This window comes from Apiospora aurea (assembly GCF_038362705.1).
Source record: "Apiospora aurea strain CBS 24483 chromosome Unknown utg000005l_segment0_segment0, whole genome shotgun sequence".
Classification (NCBI taxonomy): domain Eukaryota; kingdom Fungi; phylum Ascomycota; class Sordariomycetes; order Amphisphaeriales; family Apiosporaceae; genus Apiospora; species Apiospora aurea.
The window spans coordinates 4,586,911-4,607,124 of NW_027117392.1; the positions used below are offsets into that span (position 1 = coordinate 4,586,911).

The 20,214-nt window shown below is 41.0% G+C and overlaps 3 protein-coding genes across 3 annotated transcripts; 2 read left to right on the top strand and 1 right to left on the bottom strand.

Annotated features, from left to right (window-relative positions):
- Positions 1–554: 554 nt before the first annotated feature.
- On the top strand, positions 555–3,695 carry PG986_007982 (uncharacterized protein; the record flags this gene model as incomplete). Its single annotated transcript, XM_066844204.1, has 1 exon — positions 555–3,695. One exon carries the CDS (start codon positions 555–557, stop codon positions 3,693–3,695), a length of 3,141 nt encoding a protein of 1,046 aa, XP_066700316.1.
- A 979-nt stretch (positions 3,696–4,674) lies between these two features.
- PG986_007983 (uncharacterized protein) lies at positions 4,675–7,023 on the top strand (the record flags this gene model as incomplete). Its single annotated transcript, XM_066844205.1, has 2 exons — positions 4,675–5,928; positions 6,394–7,023. The coding sequence occupies 2 exons, from the start codon at positions 4,675–4,677 to the stop codon at positions 7,021–7,023; spliced, it is 1,884 nt and encodes a 627-aa protein (XP_066700317.1).
- Positions 7,024–7,718: 695 nt separating this feature from the next.
- Positions 7,719–9,746, bottom strand: PG986_007984 (Acyl-CoA dehydrogenase; the record flags this gene model as incomplete). The annotated part of the gene is made up of 3 exons (XM_066844206.1): positions 7,719–9,303; positions 9,358–9,577; positions 9,650–9,746. 3 exons carry the CDS (start codon positions 9,744–9,746, stop codon positions 7,719–7,721), a joined length of 1,902 nt encoding a protein of 633 aa, XP_066700318.1.
- Positions 9,747–20,214: the final 10,468 nt, after the last annotated feature.

Consider the following 20,214-nt stretch of genomic DNA (forward strand, 5'->3'; position numbering starts at 1 on the left):
TGGCACTACACCAGCAAGAAAACACGGATCTTCTGGATTCAAGTGCTCATTGAAACAAAAACAAACTACACACGCAAGTGAGTAGAGTAGAACATCGTCGTGGCTATCTTTTCAGCCGATACAATCCCTTGTCTTGCTCGCGCAGTGAAAAGGGGCACACGATGATGCCTGAGATAGGAACATGGCGACGGATTCGGAGTGGTTTGTGTGCTAATTGGCCACATACATTTGCAGCCGAGACGATATCAGGATAGAAAAGTCTGTACGTGTTACTGTGTGATGACGACTTCGAAGATACAAACCTAGGTATGATATAGAAAAGAAAAGTGCCTAAGGTTGGTGGCCTTGGTTCTGCACATGTTCTCAGAATGTCTTTGGTTTGAGTCACGTGACAACGCGACTGTCTAAACGCGCGTTGCTACAGTTATTGGAGGTGGCCTTGGCCTTTGTTCTACACCAACCAGTAATCTATTTAGCCTTTGTGAATGTCAGAACCTCGGTCTCCATGATGATTCGGCTTGATAATCTAAATCACAACTGTCTACCACCAAACCATGGCGAGCAAGTCGAGTACCATTGACATTTCGGACGATTTCACCACAGAATCCGAATCAGAATACGATTCTGCACTTGTCACCTCCAGCAATCCAACCCAGCTAGAAAAGCGAAAGCCTCAAGTTGAAATACTTGACAAAGTTGACTGGACGGAAGGTGAGGACGACGTTACGTTCGAGGCCTTTCAAAGGCGAAAACGGCAAAAGTCAAAAGCCTCGCTCAAGTCCAAGGGTAAGAGACCAGCAACAACCGCCGCAGGGCGCAATGATCGAGGGAAGGGGAAGCCACAGCGTAAAGGTGCCAGCTCACCGGACCCGGAGGAGGATCCACCTGAGAAGTTGTTGCCTCAGTACCTGCAATCCCGAAGACAACATTTCGACCAGGATTGCGAGGCTCTCAAGGAAGCGGGTTTGCGTCTGGCACCCGATTATAGCGACCTGCAGTTCTCTGAAGATGAGGGGCTGGAAAAGCTAGAGGAGAAACCTCAGTTTGACCCATTGAGTGGGGTACAGCCATGCCGGGACTACAAAGATATTCAGATCAAGGGGACTCTGGGAGTAATTCCCGCCTCGATCGCACAATACCTGCGTGACTACCAGATCGAGGGAGTGGGGTTCCTACATGAGCTCTTCGTCTACCAAAAGGGAGGCATCCTTGGCGATGATATGGGATTAGGAAAGACGGTGCAAGTCGCCGCATTCCTCACTGCGGCCTACGGCAAGACTGGCGACAAAAGAGACGCCAAGAGAATGCGCAAGTTTCGACGGGGGACCGAACGTTGGTATCCTCGTACCCTGATCATTTGCCCGGGCTCCTTAACACAGAATTGGAAGAATGAGTTGAATCGTTGGGGCTGGTGGAACACAGATCTCTATCATGGTACGGACAAAGAAGATGTTCTTGACAGTGCCCGAGCTGGCAGAATCGAGATCATGATCACCACATATACGACGTACAAAAACAACCGCGACCAGGTCAATTCCGTGCCTTGGGATGTAGTGGTGGCCGATGAATGCCATTCGATCAAAGACGTCAAGGCTGAAGTGACTCGAGCAATGAACGAGGTCAATGCATTGTGTCGCATCGGCTTGACGGGTACTGCAATCCAGAATAGGTACGAAGAGCTCTGGACACTCCTCAACTGGACAAACCCTGGAGTCTTAGGCACCATGAGCGAATGGAAACATACCATTTGCAAGCCCCTCACTATCGGGCAGTCCCACGACGCGACGAAACAACAATTGAGCACTGGCAGGAAAACTGCTAAAATGCTCAAGGAGAACCTTCTCCCTCGATTCTTCTTGCGACGCATGAAAAGCCTCATCGCCCACCAGCTACCGAAGAAGAGTGACAAGGTTGTTTTCTGTCCGCTATCCGAAATCCAGCGGCAAGCTTATGAGAACCTGGTGACTGGCCCCCTAGTTGAGTTTGTGAAGACCGCTCACGAAGTCTGCGAGTGCGGTTCTGGTAACAAACGCGGATTCTGTTGTCACATGGTAAATGCCAACGGGGATACTTGGAAAGCATTGGTGTTTCCTATTGTCATGTCGCTGCAAAAACTATCGAACCATCTTACTTTGCTTATACCCCAACATACCGAAGCCAGCGCCAAGCAGACGCGTGACCTCAAGTACCTTCAAGCTGCGGTGCCTGACGACTGGCACAGTCTGTACAACAACCGCGACTCACTCCTCAGTCTGGCTGACCCGAAGTATTGCGGGAAATGGGTCGTTCTGAAGAAGTTGCTGGAGTTTTGGCATGGGAGTGGCAATAAAGTCCTCGTCTTTTCCCACAGTGTTAGATTGCTCAGGATCCTCCAGCACCTTTTCGGTAACACGGCCTACAGTGTCAGTTACCTTGACGGGTCCCTCAGTTACGAGGAACGCCAGCAAACAGTTGATGATTTCAACTCAGATCCGAACCAGTTTGTGTTTCTCATATCCACCAAGGCTGGAGGTGTCGGTCTCAACATTACTTCGGCCAATAAAGTGGTCATCATGGATCCTCACTGGAACCCGGCTTATGACCTGCAGGCCCAGGATCGTGCATATCGAATAGGGCAAGTTCGAGATGTCGATGTGTACCGACTGATCTCTGCAGGCACTATTGAAGAGATAACCTATGCGCGACAGATATACAAGCAACAGCAGGCAAACATCGGTTATAACGCATCGAATGAACGACGCTACTTCAAGGGTGTTCAGCAAGATAAGGAACGTAAGGGTGAGATTTTCGGTCTCGGCAACTTGCTCGCCTTCCATGGCGATCAGATTGTGCTACGGGAGATTGTCAACAAAACCAATATAGCCGAGGCCAAGGCTGGCGTGAATCTGGTGGATATTGACATGGAAAAGGCGGTTGAGGACGGTGATACCCAAGTCATCAAGCAGGAAAAAGACGCCGACGACGGAAACGGAGGGTTGAGTCAATTGGCTGCCATGCTGACGAAAGACGAGAAGGCTAAGCGCCCCGTCCCCGCAATAGGGGCGAAGCCAAAACGAAAAAGCGATGCCATCCAGGCTATCCTGGCATCTGCTGGTGTCGAATACACCCACGAGAACTCGGAAGTGGTAGGGTCTTCGAAAATCGAAGATCGACTGTCTCGGCAGGCACAGCTGGAGGGTAGCGAAGACACAGGTCCTATTGGCCGTGCCGTCTTTGACAACGGCGACGAGGGTGCAGGCACCACGTCGACCAGTTTCCTTTACAACCCTCCTGAGGATGTCATGCAGCGGCAGTTCTGTACGATGGCGAAGACGTTTGGTTTCCCCAATGCGACAGAATTTGCATTAACCGTTGAGAGTATGACGCAAGAAGAGCGGCGCAATTGCTTGGACACCTTCTATAAGAAACGCCTTGACTCTCTCGAACAACCTGGCAATGCGAAATTCGAGGATGATGAGGCAACCAACGGCTTTCTGGAAGATGCGAAGGCCAGAATGGAACAGAACAAGGCCACGAGACGAGCTGGCCCGGGGTCTCTGTTATACGGTGGCCCCGCTGACAAGGAGCAGGCAAAGATGCCGTCTGCTGGTGATGGCGCCCATATCAAGGAGGCGAGGCCTTCGGGGGGCTCGAGTAGGGCATTACCAACTATATCTACGTGGCTTTTGGATGATGATGATACGGACGAGCTATGATTTATGAATTCATGTTATGATACCCACACCTTACGAGAGATAGGTCTTGCATGAGGAACAGAAGGAAACCACTCCGCGAAGTGCCCAGATACTCAATCCATGATACTCTAGATCGTGTCGCGTACTTTTGGCCTGTCTGTGTACCAATGGTGCAAGAATGTTGCTCCAATCGGCTTCTATGTTTAACCGTCTTCTGGTGTGTGATACGTGTTGTGGTCGTTTTATGTTGCACCCAGTAGCGTCATCACGAGAACGGTAACAAACAGTTTGCAAGTAATTACACAATTGCTGGGTTTGGCGATAGTTATCGAAATGCGATTGATTTCTGATTCTGGTATTTGCCATGTCTCGGATGTGACGAAATGAAAGTTGCGTGAACAGCCAGTGTAAGTAAGGCGGTTGAACACAAACGGCAGCTTCCTTCACTTTGCCTTTCGCGTTCTTCAAAAGTCGCTTGGTCTTTCCATTTTCGTCCCTCGTGGATATTAAGCGGTCCATGTTGATCTGCGATCCTCAAGCGGAATGGATGACCGCGTGTAGTAATCACTCAGCAATTGAAGCAGCCCTGGAGGTCGGTCTGCTGGTTCTACAACTTTGACGTTGAACCATCCAGCCCCTGCCTTCGACTTGTCTTACCTTTTGGCAAGAACGCCTCTCGGACAGCATTCCGTCGTCAACCTCGCCCACAAGCACTTGGGGCATTTCTGTCACCAATAATTATTACTTCTTAAACCATCCAACCTCACCGGCGTATTCTATCCTTCTTTCCTGTCCACTTGACAGCCTTCTCGTGCTCGTCCCTAGTGCCATACCGTGGCTCCCACACATATCCAGCCTCCTCGGCTCTCAGCCAGCAGTTGATCGACAAAACGCCTTATATGCTGGTCGATCCCTCGCCGTCGCTCGTTCAACCCATACCTCTTTTAGCGTTACGTCATCCCGCATATCTCTTGGTAGATCTCCCAAGACCCTACCCACCATGAAGCCGACACCTCTTCTGGCTCTTCCGATGAGCGCAGCTGCCATGATCCGCCCACAGCAAGCTTCGTCGCGCTGCTGCTTCAGTCTCATCAATAATGACACTATCGGAGGAATCCTTCGGGAAGCCCAGACCGGCGATCTTGTGTTTGGGGGACCCTTCCAGCCAACAACGCTCTGCCTTGAGCAGTCCTCTGGGATCATCTCTGACACACGAGGGAATAGGTGCTCCGTGGGAGAGCCTGGACATCAATTCAAGTGCCGTCCTGGTGCACCAGCTCCCTCGGAATTCAGATTGGAGCATAATTTGGACACTTCGAGCAAGTTGCTTACCTACGACGGTGGAAACGCTGCTTTCGTCGCCTGTTCGGCAGGATTCAGCCACGACGGCGGTCATACAGTTTACTCCTCTTCAAAGGCGATGTCCTCGAATTGCCAGGAGGTGGCCTTGATTGCAATAGATCAGACATCTGGGTGCTCTGCCCCTGTTGTCCAACCAGCCCCGGCACCTACTGCCATAAGAACAACCAGAACAACGGTTGTTGGTTTTACCAGCACCCCCAGTGTGAGATCACACCAAGTACTAGGTTCTGCGAGCACAGCTAGCTCTAAAGCTGCGGCAAATGCTACATTGGTTTCCGGCTCAGTCGGAGCAACATCAGTGCCATCGAGTGTAGCCAATGCTACGACCTTCACCGTCTCCAGAACGACACTGGTGCCATCGAGCACATCCAACTCGTCTGCAATTGCCACCGCGTCATGTGCGGTTGCAGATTCGGCTCCATCGATTGCCCCCATCAAGATTGGATTTCCCACACAAGACGGCATTTCTGACACATCAGCAAATGCTTCAATCACACCCACAGACAACACCATATTCCAGTACCGGATACCAAGTTCTTTTGTCCCCGCCGCAGGGAGGTTGTGTGCCCTGCAATTCCGGCTCCCATTCTGTAGCACTTTGCCACCGGGCTATCCGTGCTTCAACTTCAGCGGCTCAGAGCAAGAGCTGCTTTCAAACTCGGGTATGGTCATCTCTGTGACAGACGGCGCCGGGTCTATTCCCTGGAACAACTCGGCGCTCCAGCAGGTCTACCCGGGAGAAACACCAATATTTGGCACTTTTGATTGCCACGCATTGCCGGTCGAGTATGGCGGAGACAGAAAGATCAGCTGGCTGGCTAGCAGCGTGAACCAATTTGCTCTCTCCTTTCTGCAAGCTGGCGTGGGATCCGCTTCTGAGTACGCTGATGGTGTAGGAGCATGGATTGTTGCATGTTCGTGAGGGTCAGGGTGAGGCTGGTATTGTTCGGATGTATGGTGAGCTGGTAGTTCAGGCGAGCCTTTTTGGAGAAGTCAGACAATTGCTCTCCAACATGGTTTTGAGAGCACGCGCTTGGTAGTGCGTAGTGAGATAATGGTAATAAAGGGGGCAGTACTGGTGGACGATTACATATTCATGTACCTAATCTGAAGAGTAATACAGACCTTGCAGTCCTGGTGCGACCAGAGTACACCGGATCAGTTCGCAGATAAGCAAGAGGCACGAGATTCTGTGTCGGCCGTATTCCTTTGTATATGTATGTTCGCCCGACCATCCCAATCAATATCTAATAACTAACGCCTACGCAGTAAAGCAGTGTATGTACATGTAGAGCGCCAGTTCACAGTCTTGAATGCACATACCGAACGCGATTGGTACACGCTGCAATAATACAAGATCAATCGTATTTTACGACTCGAGAGCTCACGCAAAAGACGCAAGACGAAGGATGCCAGCCCGGCCGCATCACCAGTGTTTCCGCCCGGTTGCCAGACTAAGGATCGTGAGCGGGGCATCGGCATACACCCACGCCATCAGGAGCAGGTACGTGGCGAGGATGCGGCAGGTCGAGAACAGGCCCGACGCCCGCTGCAACGCGAAGCCGACGGCCACCATGAGCACTCGCACGCCATAGCCCGGCTGCAGCCCCACGGCGGCGGTACGGTGGCCGAAGACGACGGCGCCGACGGAGCTGGTCTCGAAGCCGACCTCCTCGGCCAGGCCGAAGAAGGCGTAGGCCGCCAGGTAGAGGCCCAAGTACGCGACGATGAGGCGACGCGCGACGATGGGTTTCTTGGTGGTGCGGCCGCCGCTCCGTCGTATGCGTCGGCGAAAACAGCAGCAGCAGCAGCAGCAGCAGCAGCGGAAGCTGACGCTGGGGGAGAGCAGGGTCACGAGGGACGTGCACAGGGTCATGAGGGCCAGGCGCGGGAGCTGGGGCACGGATTGCCGCGGGATGGGACAGGTGGCGAGGAAGGTTCCCAGAATGCAGGCGAGGACGACGGTCATGAGGTTGGAGAGCGGTAGCAGCCGCCTTCTGGCTCCTCGTCTCCTGCCGGACGGGCGCCGCGGCGGGGCGACGCCGTAGTCCTCCACCGGGGTGCCATTGCCGCCGCCGACTCTGCCCTCAAGCAGGGCTGCGGTCTCGGATTCCTCTAGGGCTGTGTAGGGCGGTGGAGGGTCGTCATCATGGTAGACGGCTTCGGTTGAGGCTGGTGGTGCCTGCTGTGGCGCTCTTGAAGGCATGGCTTAGCAGCAGCACATTTCCGGGGTCCGAAAAGGTTCCAAGGTTGCTAAACGGAAGGGGGAAGAAAGTGACTCTGATGATAGATCATGAGAGGCAACAGACGGTGAACCCTCTTTTCTTCTTTGGTTTCTTTTCTTCGGGCGAGAGAAAGAGAGACGCCGGACCAACTACATGTGGGTTACTGTACTAGCAGCTGGTTCCATGCGTCAAACGGCTTAGGTTCCCTTCACTTTCGAGACGGAAAGCTTGGTAGGCAGTAGAGAAGGCGCCCCGCTTTTCTCTTTGGCACGGGTCCCTTCCTCGAACAGGTTCCTCAGGTATCAGACTAACTAACATGCATCAAACGAAACCTGGAGCGTCGGACTGAGTCGGCCAAGGTCAAATCTACCTACTTAACCAGAGGCGCATGACAACAAGTATTTGTTCCAGTCGTTTTCAGAATGCTCCCCATTGTACCCCAGTCCACTACACTACATTACATCTTGGGCCTCTGTATTACCGGTGGTGATATCACTTCGGATCCAAATACGATCTCTTGGTTGGACCGAAGTGCTTCCCTCATATCTCTGGCTTCAGACATACCGGGTTCCCCCTTGAAGCCCTTCTTGCCAAGATAGCGGCGGCACATCTCCTGCGTTCTCTGGTCTGGGTACGCCTCGGCTTCGATACAGAATAGACCTGCCTGGACGATCTCGGCGCTTGCCCACAAGACATCTCTGGCCTGAATGAGAAGGTCGGACTGGACTGTGGTCTCAATCTTCTGCCTCAGTGCTTTCCATTTCGACACGACCATGTCTTCGCCTCCTGCTGCTTGATTGACCAGAGCATCTAGCGCCGCCATGCTGGATTCCCCGTGCAGGGGATGCTTCACGGCGCGAACAAGATCGGTGCTCAAGACGTCGGTTGTACCCTCCCAGATGTTGAGGACACAAGCATCACGGAAGAGCCGCGCGATGTTGAGATACTCCGTTTCCGAATTCTCGAGGTATCCCACACCACCCATACTTTCCATGCAAGCGTAGAGCAGCGGGATACACTGCTTCGTGCAGTACGCCTTCAAGACTGGCGTCAAAACTCGGAGAAGGGGGGTGACCGACTCCTTCTGAGGAGTAATCCTGGCGACGGCGCTCGGCGGTGGACTTTGGCTCTGGCCTGCATGCTCTTCGAGCCCCATAACGTATGCGCTGTAAAAGGCCAATAGCATCATGCCGTGGTATTCTATCGTCATGTTGCTTAGGGTTTGCATATGCAGGGCGTTGTCGAAGAGCCGGATGCGGGTTCCTTTGCCAGCACCAACCTCTCGGACCTTGGTAAAGGCGCGTACGATGGCCAAGCCCCGACCCAAGTAGCCCATAGCGCCGATGGTAGTGCGGACCCGGGTTATGGTGAGAATCGTGGATATGGTCTGTATGCCACGCCCTTCTTCCCCCACCAGCCACCCTCTCATGCCATCGAGTACGAGTTCTGCCGAGGGAAGGGGCTTGGTCCCCATTTTGTTCTTCAGTCGTGAGATGGTTACACCGTTGAGCTCGGTTGTTCCCTTGTCTCCCGAGGCGGTTCTGACCAGTGTCGGGTTGAAGCGACGCAGTGGTGCATAGAACACGCTGAGGCCTTTCGGGGTTTGGGCGAGCAGTATAGTCATATTACTGTCCGCTGCGCTCACGAACCATTTAAACCCAGAGATGCTCCACGGGCCAAGCGGAATACCTTCAGCAGGGTCGCACAGCGGATTGCCGTCTGGCAGAGGCGAATATGTCGCGATTGTTTCGGTCTGAGAAACGTCACTACCGCCTGTCCTCTCCGTCATCCACTGTCCACTCGTCCATCCTCGCTTTGGATCACGGGACTTGAGATGTTCAAGCGCGTTCTGAAATACCGTTCTTTCGATGGGCGAAAGTTGATCGCCGGCTAGCTGCAGTTGCAGTAGTCTGGCGGCGCCGTCCTGCATTGCCATGGGACAGGATGTCATGGCGCTCGACGGTTCCCATAGCATACATCTCATATACTGGACCACCCTGGTGTACTGGCCTAGCCCATCTTCATATCCCTGAGCAGAAAGTCTAAGAACATTCAGCAGTCATGCTGGGAAATACGTTGGGGTTTGCTCAACGTACCCCTTTGTAAAGCCCAACTTCTGAAGGGTCTTCCAGCCTTCAGATACCACAAGCTCGGAACTCACAGGCTGTCCAAATGCATTCTTTCCGCTCCCCCGTATATAGGGCAGATTCTTCTCAGCATCCGTTATGCACTCGAAGATGTGAGGTTGGAGGACTTCTTCGCCCAACTGGTCGATTTCACTACCAAACTGCTCGAGTATGGCCGGAGGCAGGAAGACTGGCCATCTGATCAGTAATCACGGGCACCAAAACCGAGCCCTTGCACGCAGTGGAAAAAAAGGGAGCTTACAGCTGAGTATCCGCTGGCAAGTTGGGTCGTCCTGCAGCTGGTTTCTCAGGATAGGCAAGGTTTGGAAGAACCCCCTATCAGCACTTGATGCCTCCATGGTTCACTGTTCAATGCAGTGTCGGGGTTATGTCAAGGTACAAACATTTTCGATAATACTATCCAGGCTGGGGGCTGCGGCTTAAATGGAACTCTAAAGCCTGTGCCAGGGGGGATGTAGCGCGGAAATGGATGATAGCAGTCACAGTCAGACACACTCCATCCAGGATGCACTATTCCTCACCCTTCGATCCTATTAGAATCAGCATGAATGTTTGCTGTGTAGTCAACGCTAACCTTAGACTGTCGTCCGAAGAGAGTCCCCGCGGGCACTAACATAGTGCAGTGGGTTGGCGCGGAAACCGTTCCGCGGCGTCTGCTGCTAGCATTATGGTGATTGATGTAGGTCTGCTGCAGTATTGCTAACAGCAGGTAGCATCACTGGCACTACTGGCCCACGATCCTTCTGCCCGGCCAATACCAGACGGTGTTGATCGTCTAGTCTTCTACCCCAAGTATCACATGCCGAACGTACGACTTGGCGGGCCCGTAGTATTCGAGGGGAGGTTGATGGATTCCCCTGCGCGCTGTCATACCATACGATGGACACCAAGGCATTGCAGCTTGAGCAGATACCGCATTGTCAAAATCACGTACGGTTTGGCGGCAATAGGCAACTGGGGGGATCCATCGATGCGCGGGTGCTCAACGATTGCCGAAAACTCGCACCTGAGTACCATTGGGCGACACACCTACAGAAACCCAAGTTGTTGTGTTACCTGATTGGCGGGTAATATTACAGTATATTCAGGTCTGCACCCCGCAAAGACGGCTGAACACAGGGTATACTGTCTCAAAAACATTTTTTCTTCACAAGTCTTTAAATTTCTTTTACCTATACACTATTACTTTCTTATATATTTAGCTACCCCCTTGGTTAATTATTTTTTTCTTTCCGGCGAACCGTTATTAAGAATTTATTTATTAATATACTTTCGCTTTTACCTTATTATTCTTAGCGACGCGCTTAGCTTTAAAAATTTTTACGTATTATTCCTTTTTATCGCCGGCTATAATATTCCCGTTAAAACCTTATTAAAATCTTATTAATCGTATATAATTAACGAGATTCTAATAATACTATTTTAATTTAAGAATTATTAGCGGTAGTTATAGCGACGCCCGGCGCTTTTAATATACCCTTTTTAAATTTCTTATTTACCCGATCGCGTATCCTCGCTTAATTAATCACGATATAGATTATATTTAACGGCTAAATTATGAGAATAAAGTAAAGTATTTTAATTTTAAATTAATAGGATAGCCGCTATTAATTTTAATAACTATAACGTGGTTTATTACTACGCGACATATATTACTTAGTAACGCACTTTTTTCATTTCTTAACCCTTTTATATAAATTAATTTAATTATAACGTTTAAAATTAATTAAAACTATTCGTTATTTAATTCCTCGCTTAATTTTATATTTTTTTTTATATATTCGCGTATTATAATCTGTTTCGCCGTAAATATTATAACGCTTTTTACCGGTCGTTTTCCGTTTTAACGAACCCTTATTTTTATTTTTATCGGGCGTTAAACGCTTTTTTTTTACTTTTTTATTCTATAGCTATTAAAATTTCTTAATAATAAAGGCTTTTTTTAAACTAAACTCGCGAATTTTTAATTCTCCGGCGTTTAAAAAGTATTAAATTAGCCTCCTTTAATATATATATCCTATTACGCATGCTACGGCGCACCTTAGAATAGGCTTTTAATAGCCTTGCTAATTAGAGTGGGGCAAGGGTATGCGAGAAATGGCTCGAGCGCCACCTGATTTTTTCCCACTTATTTAAATAAGGAAATCGTTCCGGTAAAGCTAAACCTTTTCCTTTTTTCCCTATCTTTTTCGGTTTTCTATAATAAAGCAATAATTTATAGTTTTACCTCCCGAATTATTATAATTATAATATTACCGAAAAAGATTTAATTTATTAAGCCTAGGAAAGCCCTATAAATATCCCACTTTTTTAAAAATTAAAACCTAGATTAATTTCGATTAAATAAAGTAATTAATTAAAATAGCCGCCGGCTTAAAAGAACGTAATACACGCGTAAAATAAGCTTATAAGTCGATATATTTTAATATTAACGATATTAACCGCTCCTTCGTAAGCTTAAAAAAGCGTATCGCATAAAACTCCCTATTAATTAAACACGTATCCTTTATTTACTTTAGCGTAAACTTAATAAATATAGGTAATTAAAGCGTTATTACCGGACGCGAGGGCGAGGATTCATTATTTAATATTAAAGGCGACCTAGAATAGGAAATTACCGCCCTCGAATTATCCTATTAATTATATTAAATTAAAGCTAAACCTAAACTATAAATACTCTTTTTTCCCGATAACTTTTTTAATATTATAAATAAAGATATCGAGAAAAAAATTAAATAATTAACTATTATATATAATTCTTACTATAATATTCCCGCGATACCTTTCGTAGTTTTTATTAAAACCGCGAAGATTTAATAGCTTAAGTACGAAGGCTTAATCGTTAAAAGATATTTCGATAAAATATATAAAAAAACCCGACCGTTATTTAAAAGGAATTTAAGCTATAAACCTTCCTTATAATAAGCTTTAAAGACTAAGCCCTTAATTTAATAAAAATCTCTAAAAACCTTAATACTAGCTTAAAAGAAAGCTATATATAAACTGCTATCCTCGGCGATGTTACGGCGCACCTTAGAACAGGCCTTTAGTGGCCTTGCTAACTAGAGTAGGGCAAGGGTATACGAGAGATAGCCCGAGCGCTATCTAACTTTTCCCTATTTATTTAGATAAAGAAATCGTCCCGGTAAAGCTGGACCTTTTTTTTCTTTCCTTATTTTTTTCGGTTTTTTATAATAAAGTAATAATTTATAGTTTTACTTTTTAAATTACTATAATTATAATATTATCGAAAAAGATCTAATTTACTAAGCCTAAGAAAGCCTTATAAATATTCTACCCTTTTAGAAATTAAAACCTAAATTAATTTCGATTAAATAAAGTAATTAATTAAAATAACCGCCGGCTTAAAAAAACGCGATGTGCGCGTAAAATAAGCCCGTAAGTCGGTGCGTTTTAATATCGACGATATTAACCGTTTTTTTACGAGCTTAAAAAAACGTATCGCGCGAGACTCTTTATTAATTAAACGCGTATCCTTCGTTTACCCTAGCGTAAACCCGATAAACGTAAGTAATTAAAGCGTTATTACCGGGCGTAAAAATAAAGACTTATTATTCGATATTAAAAGCGACTTAGAACAAAAAATTACCGCCCCTAAATTATTTTATTAATTATATTAAATCGAAGTTAAACTTAAACTACGAACGCTCTTTTTTTTCGATAACTTTCTTAACGTTATAAACGAAAATATCGAAAAAAGATTAAACGATTAATTACTATATATAATCTTTATTATAATACTCCCGCGATATCTTTCGTAATTTTTACCGAGACCGTAAAAACTTAATAGTTTAAGCGTAAAAGCTTAATCATTAAAAAATATTTCGATAAAATATATAAAAAAAACCTAACCGCTATCTAAAAAAAGTTTAAACTACGAACCTTTTTTATAATAAGCTTTAAAGATTAAACCTTTAATTTAATAAAGATTTCTAAAAACTTTAATACTGGCTTAAAAAAGAGCTATATATAAACTGCCGTTTTCGGCGAAAAAGACTTAAATAATAACGCTAACTAAAAAAATAGTTAAGATAGAGGATTAAACAAAGATAGTAAGCTTACCGAGAAAAAGAAGGATTTTATATTAGTCGTCGTAAAAAGAGACGAGGAAATCTAGTAATTAAATTAATATATCGTTAATTTTTTAATTCGAAACCGAGGAGTCTCGGTTTAGATAAAAGGGACGACCTATACTAGCGTTACGTCGCTTAGTAGCTTTAAACGAAGTATTAAAATATTTAACCCCTCTTTATTTATTAATAAAAAAAACTTTAAAATTAAGTTCGATTACTAGTTTATAACTTTAAAGGGTAAATTAAAAACGAATATTAACTATTATTTTATCGATAAAAATAAGTGTACCTATATTATTAGCCGGGTTAACGGTAAAACCGCTAAGAACTTACACCTTTTCGTTATTAACGAATAGAACGACCCCTTAGTTAAAACTTTTAAAAACCTTTTAAATTATTTATACAAATAATATTATAACCTTAACGTTTACGAAAAAGCCTATAAAGCTTTTCGAGATTTAACTATAAAACCTAATAATAGCTTTTAAACTTTTCGACTCGAGTTCGTTAAACTAACTAAACACACCCGCGTTAAAAAAAACGACTATAAACGGGAATTTAACGATAAATTATTTGCCCGATTAAACGAAAAAGTAATTATTAATTACTATAATGACAATATTTTATTCAATAAATTTTACTTTATTATCCTCCGATACGATTATTAATAAAATCGTAACTACGTTTAATATAACGGCGTAAAAAAAGAATAACGTTAAAACTACCGGAAAAAGTATTAAACGAAACACTGCCTTTAAAACTAATTCCGCCGGTAACTCCGTTACCGGATTATCTAAGCAGACCGATATCTCCCGTCGCATTTTTACCGCTAAGATAAAAAAGTTTTTAATTAAAAAAGTATGCTTTAATTATAAAAAAACTAAACATTTTTTTCGGAACTATTTTAATAAAAAAACCCTCGATTAGTAGCGTATTAAGCGAGTTAACGAATTAATAGCTTTAATAAAATATAATTTTATTAATTTTAAATCGACCGTTTCGTTTAGCTTTACCCGTTTAAAAGAGGACTTTAATAACTCGAAAAACTAAATACCCTAAGGAATTTTAACTCCCTCCTAGGGATATTATTCGAGCTAAGTATATAAAATATACCTTTTAATTTTTTATAGACCTATTTTAAAAGGGACCCTTTTACTTTTATTTATATTATAGTAAATAATAGATTATTTATTATTACTATTAATGTACTCGCGAACACGAGAGTTAACGGAAAGCTATTTATAAGCGTAAAATTAACCCGTAAAATAATAAAGCGATTAAACCCTCGATAATTAACTAAGTTTTAACTTAAAATTATCGGAGGATACGACGGCAAATCCTTTTAATTAATTAATGTCGCCCTCTTTTTTAAACTTTAAAATATAAGGATATAAAACACCTTTTATACCCTTCCTTATAATCGATATAAAGCACGACCTTATTATCGGACGAAAATAGTTTAAAGAATACGACGTTATAGTAAACTGTCGAAGGAAACGGCTAGTCTTTTTAAAGGATTAATAAAAAGTTTAAACCCGAGACATTAATATTACGGAGATAGGATAGTTTTTAAAAAAACCCGAGTATAACTAAAACGTTATTTAGAAATAAAAAAAAATATTTATTAAAGATAAACAAAGGCGGGATAGGGCTTTTTTTTTCGAAGCCTTAACTTAACTACTAATAGCCTATTATAATAAATAAACCGGAAGCCTTAAGCGATAGCTCGTCCTTAAATTAACCTAAGGAACCGGAGGCAGTTTTTTAAGCTACTATAAAAATAGTTCGACAGCGTATCGAATAGCTTATTAAGGAATAAAAAATAGATAGCTAAGGCTAAATAATAAAGGGACCGATATTACCCCGCTACGTTATATTAAAGCCGCCTCCGAGGGACCGGTTTAAAGATTCCGAGATCTTTAAAATAAACCGTTAACTCGATAAATTACTACCCCCGCGCCTAATTAAAAAACCTTTATTTAAAAAGGGTCGTCCCTTAAAAAACCCCCTTACGGGCTAAAACGAAACGGCGTGAGATAGTATAAATTAAGGCTTGTCGAAGTATAAACTTTAAACGTAGGCGGATTTTTTAGCGATATTAGTTCCGACGTTATAAAAATTATATATTTAAACGATATTAACCGAGTTATTAATTTTAAAAGCGATTTTTTATTAAACGACGAGGAAACCCTAAAATAAAAAGTTAAAAAGGCTGTACCTTTTAATTATTATAAGTATTACGATATCTTTAATAAGACTTAATTCGACGTTATCGCGCCGTACCGGGGAAACGTAAACGATTATTAAATAAACCTAGAAAAAAAAAGAGCCCCGAGGACTTAAAGTTTAGCCTATTTTATAAAATATCCTTCGAAGAATTTAAAGTTTATAAAAAATACGTTACTGCCGCTTTAAAAAAAGGTTTTATTATTAGTAATATTATTTCGTAAGTAACGCTTATCTTATTTATATAGAAGGTTAATAGAGGACTCCGTTTTTACGTTAATTATCGTAAATTAAATATATTTATTAAAAAGGACCGGTATTCGTTGCCGCTAATTAACGAAACCCTTAATAAGATAATTAAAGCTAAAATATATATTAAAATTAATATCCGCTAAATATTCTATAGGATTCGCATAAAACTCTAAGATTAAGATTTAACGACATTTCGGATTAAGTATAAATCTTTTAAATATTAAGTTTTTCCTTTTAAACTTATTAATAGCCTCGTAACGTTTTAACGGTTTATTAACGAAATCCTAATAAAATACTTAAATTTATTCTATAACGCTTACCTTAACGATATCTTAATTTACTCGGAAAACGAGGAAGAGTACGTGGAATATATTAAAAAAGTGTTATAAAAACTAAAGGAAGTAAGCTTTTAAACTAATATAAAAAAATGCGAATTTTACGTTATTAAGATTAAATACCTCGGCTTTATAATAAGTATAAACGGCGTAAAAGTCGACCCCGAAAAATTAAAGCCGTTAAGGATTAAAACGCCTTTATTAATATTAAAGCCGTTTAATCCTTTTTTAAATTCTATAATTATTATTAACGCTTTATATACAAATATAGCCGTATCGCTAAGCTTTTAACGAACTTAACTAGGAAAGGTTTTATTTTCGCGTGGACCGACGAATATTAAAAGGTATTCGAAAAACTAAAAAAGTTACTCTTAAAGGCGCCCGTATTAGTATACTTTTTTTATAATAAAGAAACCCGAGTCGAGACCGATGTATCGGATAGTATCTTAGTTAACGTTTTATTTTAAAGAAAGGGACTTAATAATAAATAGTATCCCGTATATTTTTATTCCGAAATAATGTAAAAAGTTGAGTATAATTACTTTATTTAAGATAAGGAAATGTTAATAATAATAAAAGTGTTTAAATATTAAAAAACGGAATTAATGAGATTATAACGATCTTAATTATTTCTCGTAATTATTAATTATAAAACACTTTAATATTTCGGTATTAAACGACTATTTAACGTAAAATAAGCGGCTTAAGCCGATACGTTATTATAATATAATTTTATAATTATTTATAAGCCGGGGGGAAAAAACGTCCTCGTTGACGCACTTTTTAGAAAAGCGGGTAATTTTAAAATTTAAAAGGATAAGAAGGACGCTTAACGAATTATAGCCTTGTTTAAACTAGCCTTTTTAAACGTTATTTAAGCTTTAAAGAAAACGCGTTACCTAATTAAAGAGGAAGCGAGCTCTTAATTATATTTAATCGAAAAGCCACCCGAACGATTTAAATATAAACTTATCGATACTTTCTTACACGAGAATATTATATATCCGGGGTTAGAAATATACAAATAAAGAGTTCGAGAAAATAAAACATAAAAATAAATTATTAACGGACGGTTTATCCTATTTTAAAGCCGCTTTATTATACTCGACGAAAACGACCTTTAAACCCGTATAATTAATAAGGTTCACTTTTAAACCTTTACAGTACACCTAGAAAAAAATAAAATTAGGCGGCTGGTATAAATAAAATATTAATAGCTAGGATTAAATAAAAATTACGATATATTCGTAATTAATTATATAAAATATAAGCCGAGTAAGGTTCCCTGCGATAAAATATTAAGCTTTTTATATTTATTATTAATTCTATTATAACCTTAAAACGTTATCGCGGTAAACTTTAAAATAATACCTAAAAATAAAAAGGGGAACGATAATATTATACTAATAATCGATAAATTAAAAAAACAAATATAAAGTATCGTTTACCGGATAACTATTACCGTAATCGAAACAGCCCGACTATATTATAAAAAACTATACCGAATATATAGCTACCTTTTAATAATAATTTTAAACCGAGAACCGTAATTTATCTCCGCTTTTATAAATAAGGTATTAAAAATCCTAAAAATTAAATAGAAACTATCCTTAATAGGTTATTTTTAAACGGCGGGATAAACCGAGGTAGCGATTTAATACTTCGAGTAAAAGTTATAAGTATTTATTAATTATTTTTAAGACGATTAAGACGAAATTTTACCGGCTATAAATACCGCTTAAGCTGCGTTATTTTAAAATTTAATAAAGTACTATTTTTACGAGATCGAAATAAGGTTCCCTATAAAATTTACCTGGGATTAAAAGGCTAGGATTAAAAATATAACGAATTTAAAAGAACGCGAAAAGCTTAGCCGAATAACCGTATAAAATTAAATAAAGCGAATCGTTAACTATTATAAAGTAGTTAAAAGAAATATAGCTAAAGCCTAATAAAAAATATGTAATTAAAAAAATAAGCACCGACGGTAACCGGATTTCGATATCGGGGATCGGGTATTTATTATTAAAAAAACCTGGTTTTTTATAAGGCCTGCCGATAAGCTCGATTATTTTCTAACTCGATAATACTATGAAATCGAACGAAAAATCGGTTACTCGTATTTATTAAAAGTTTTAAAAGGATGGATAGGTTTTAAGGTTTTTTATATAAACCGACTTAGGAAGTACTCGAATAACCCCTTAGTTAAATAAACGATACGAAACCTTAACGGCGAAATAATCGAATTAAGCGAAAAAAAAGAATAGGAGATATACTATATTATTAGCTTAAGGATTTATTATCGGAAGTTATAATATTAGGTTAAATAGAGAGGATAGGATCCCGATTTAACCTAGTATCCCGTAAAAAACTTTAAGAATACGGCTAAATAATTATAAATTTATTACGAATAAAATCCCGAGGCTTCTAATCCCCCCGATATGTTTATAGTATTAGTTATAAACGACCGAGAACGATACGTTTAACGAGCTACGTAAAAATAATAATAAACCGGCCGCCCTTAAGAAGAAAACGGTATAACGAAAGGGTCGAAAAAGATAGTGATTTAAATAAAAGAATAAATTTAAATAGTTATAATACTAATTTTATACTTAATATATTTCGGGACGAGCTATTTTAAAAAAGGGGTAATATTACGGCGTACCTTAGAATAAACTTTTAGTGGCTTTACTAACCAAAGTAGGGTAAGGGTATACAAGAAATAGCCCGAGCGCCACCTAACTTTTCCCCATTTATTTAAATAAAGAAATCGTTCCGGCAAGGCTAGACCTTTTCCTTTTTTCCCTATCTTTTTCGGTTTTCTATAATAAAACAATAACCTATAGCTTTACCTCTTAAATTGCTATAACTGTGACAGGCGAAAAAGACTTAAATAACGACGCTAATTAAGAAAATAATTAAAATAAAAGACTAAATAAAAACGGTAAACTCACTAAGAGAGAGAAAGACTTTATACTAATTATCGTAAAGAGAGATAAGGAAATCTAATAATTAAATTAATATATTATTAATCTTTTAATGCGAAACCGAGAAATCTCGATTTAAATAAAAAGGATAACCCGCACCGGCGTTATATTACTTAATAGCTTTAAACGAAGCATTAAAATATTTAACCCCCCTTATTTATTAATAAGAAAGACTCTAAAATTAAATTCGATTATTAATTTATAACCTTAAAGGGTAAATTAAAAACGAATATTAACTATTACCCTACTAATAAAGATAAATATACTTATATTATTAACCGGGTTAGCGGTAAAACCGCTAAAAACGTATACTCCTTTATTATTAATAAATAGGACGACCCTTTAATTAAAACTTTTAAAAACCTTTTAAATTATTTATATAAATAATACTATAACCTTAACGCTTATAAAAAAGCCCGTAAAGCTTTTTAAGATTTAACTATAAAACCTAATAATAACTTTTAAACCTTTCGACTTAAGTTCGTTAAACTAATTAAACACGCCCGTATTAAAAAAGATAATTATAAATAGGAGCTTAATAATAAATTACTTATCTAATTAAACGAAAAAGTAATTACTAATTATTATAATAACGATATCTTATTTAATAAATTCTACTTTATTATCCTTTAATACGATTATTAATAAAATTATAACTATATTTAATATAACGGCGTAAAAGAGAAAGATAACGCTAAAACTATTAAAAAGAGTGCTAAATAAAGCATTACCTTTAAAATTAATTCCGCCGGTAACTCCGTTACCGGATCGTTTAAATAGACCGATATCTCCTATTATATCCCTACCGTTAAAATAAAAGAGCTTTTAACTAAAGGAGCATGCTTTAATTATAAAAAAACCGGATATCTCTCTTAAAACTATTTTAATAAAAAAACTCTTAACTAATAACGT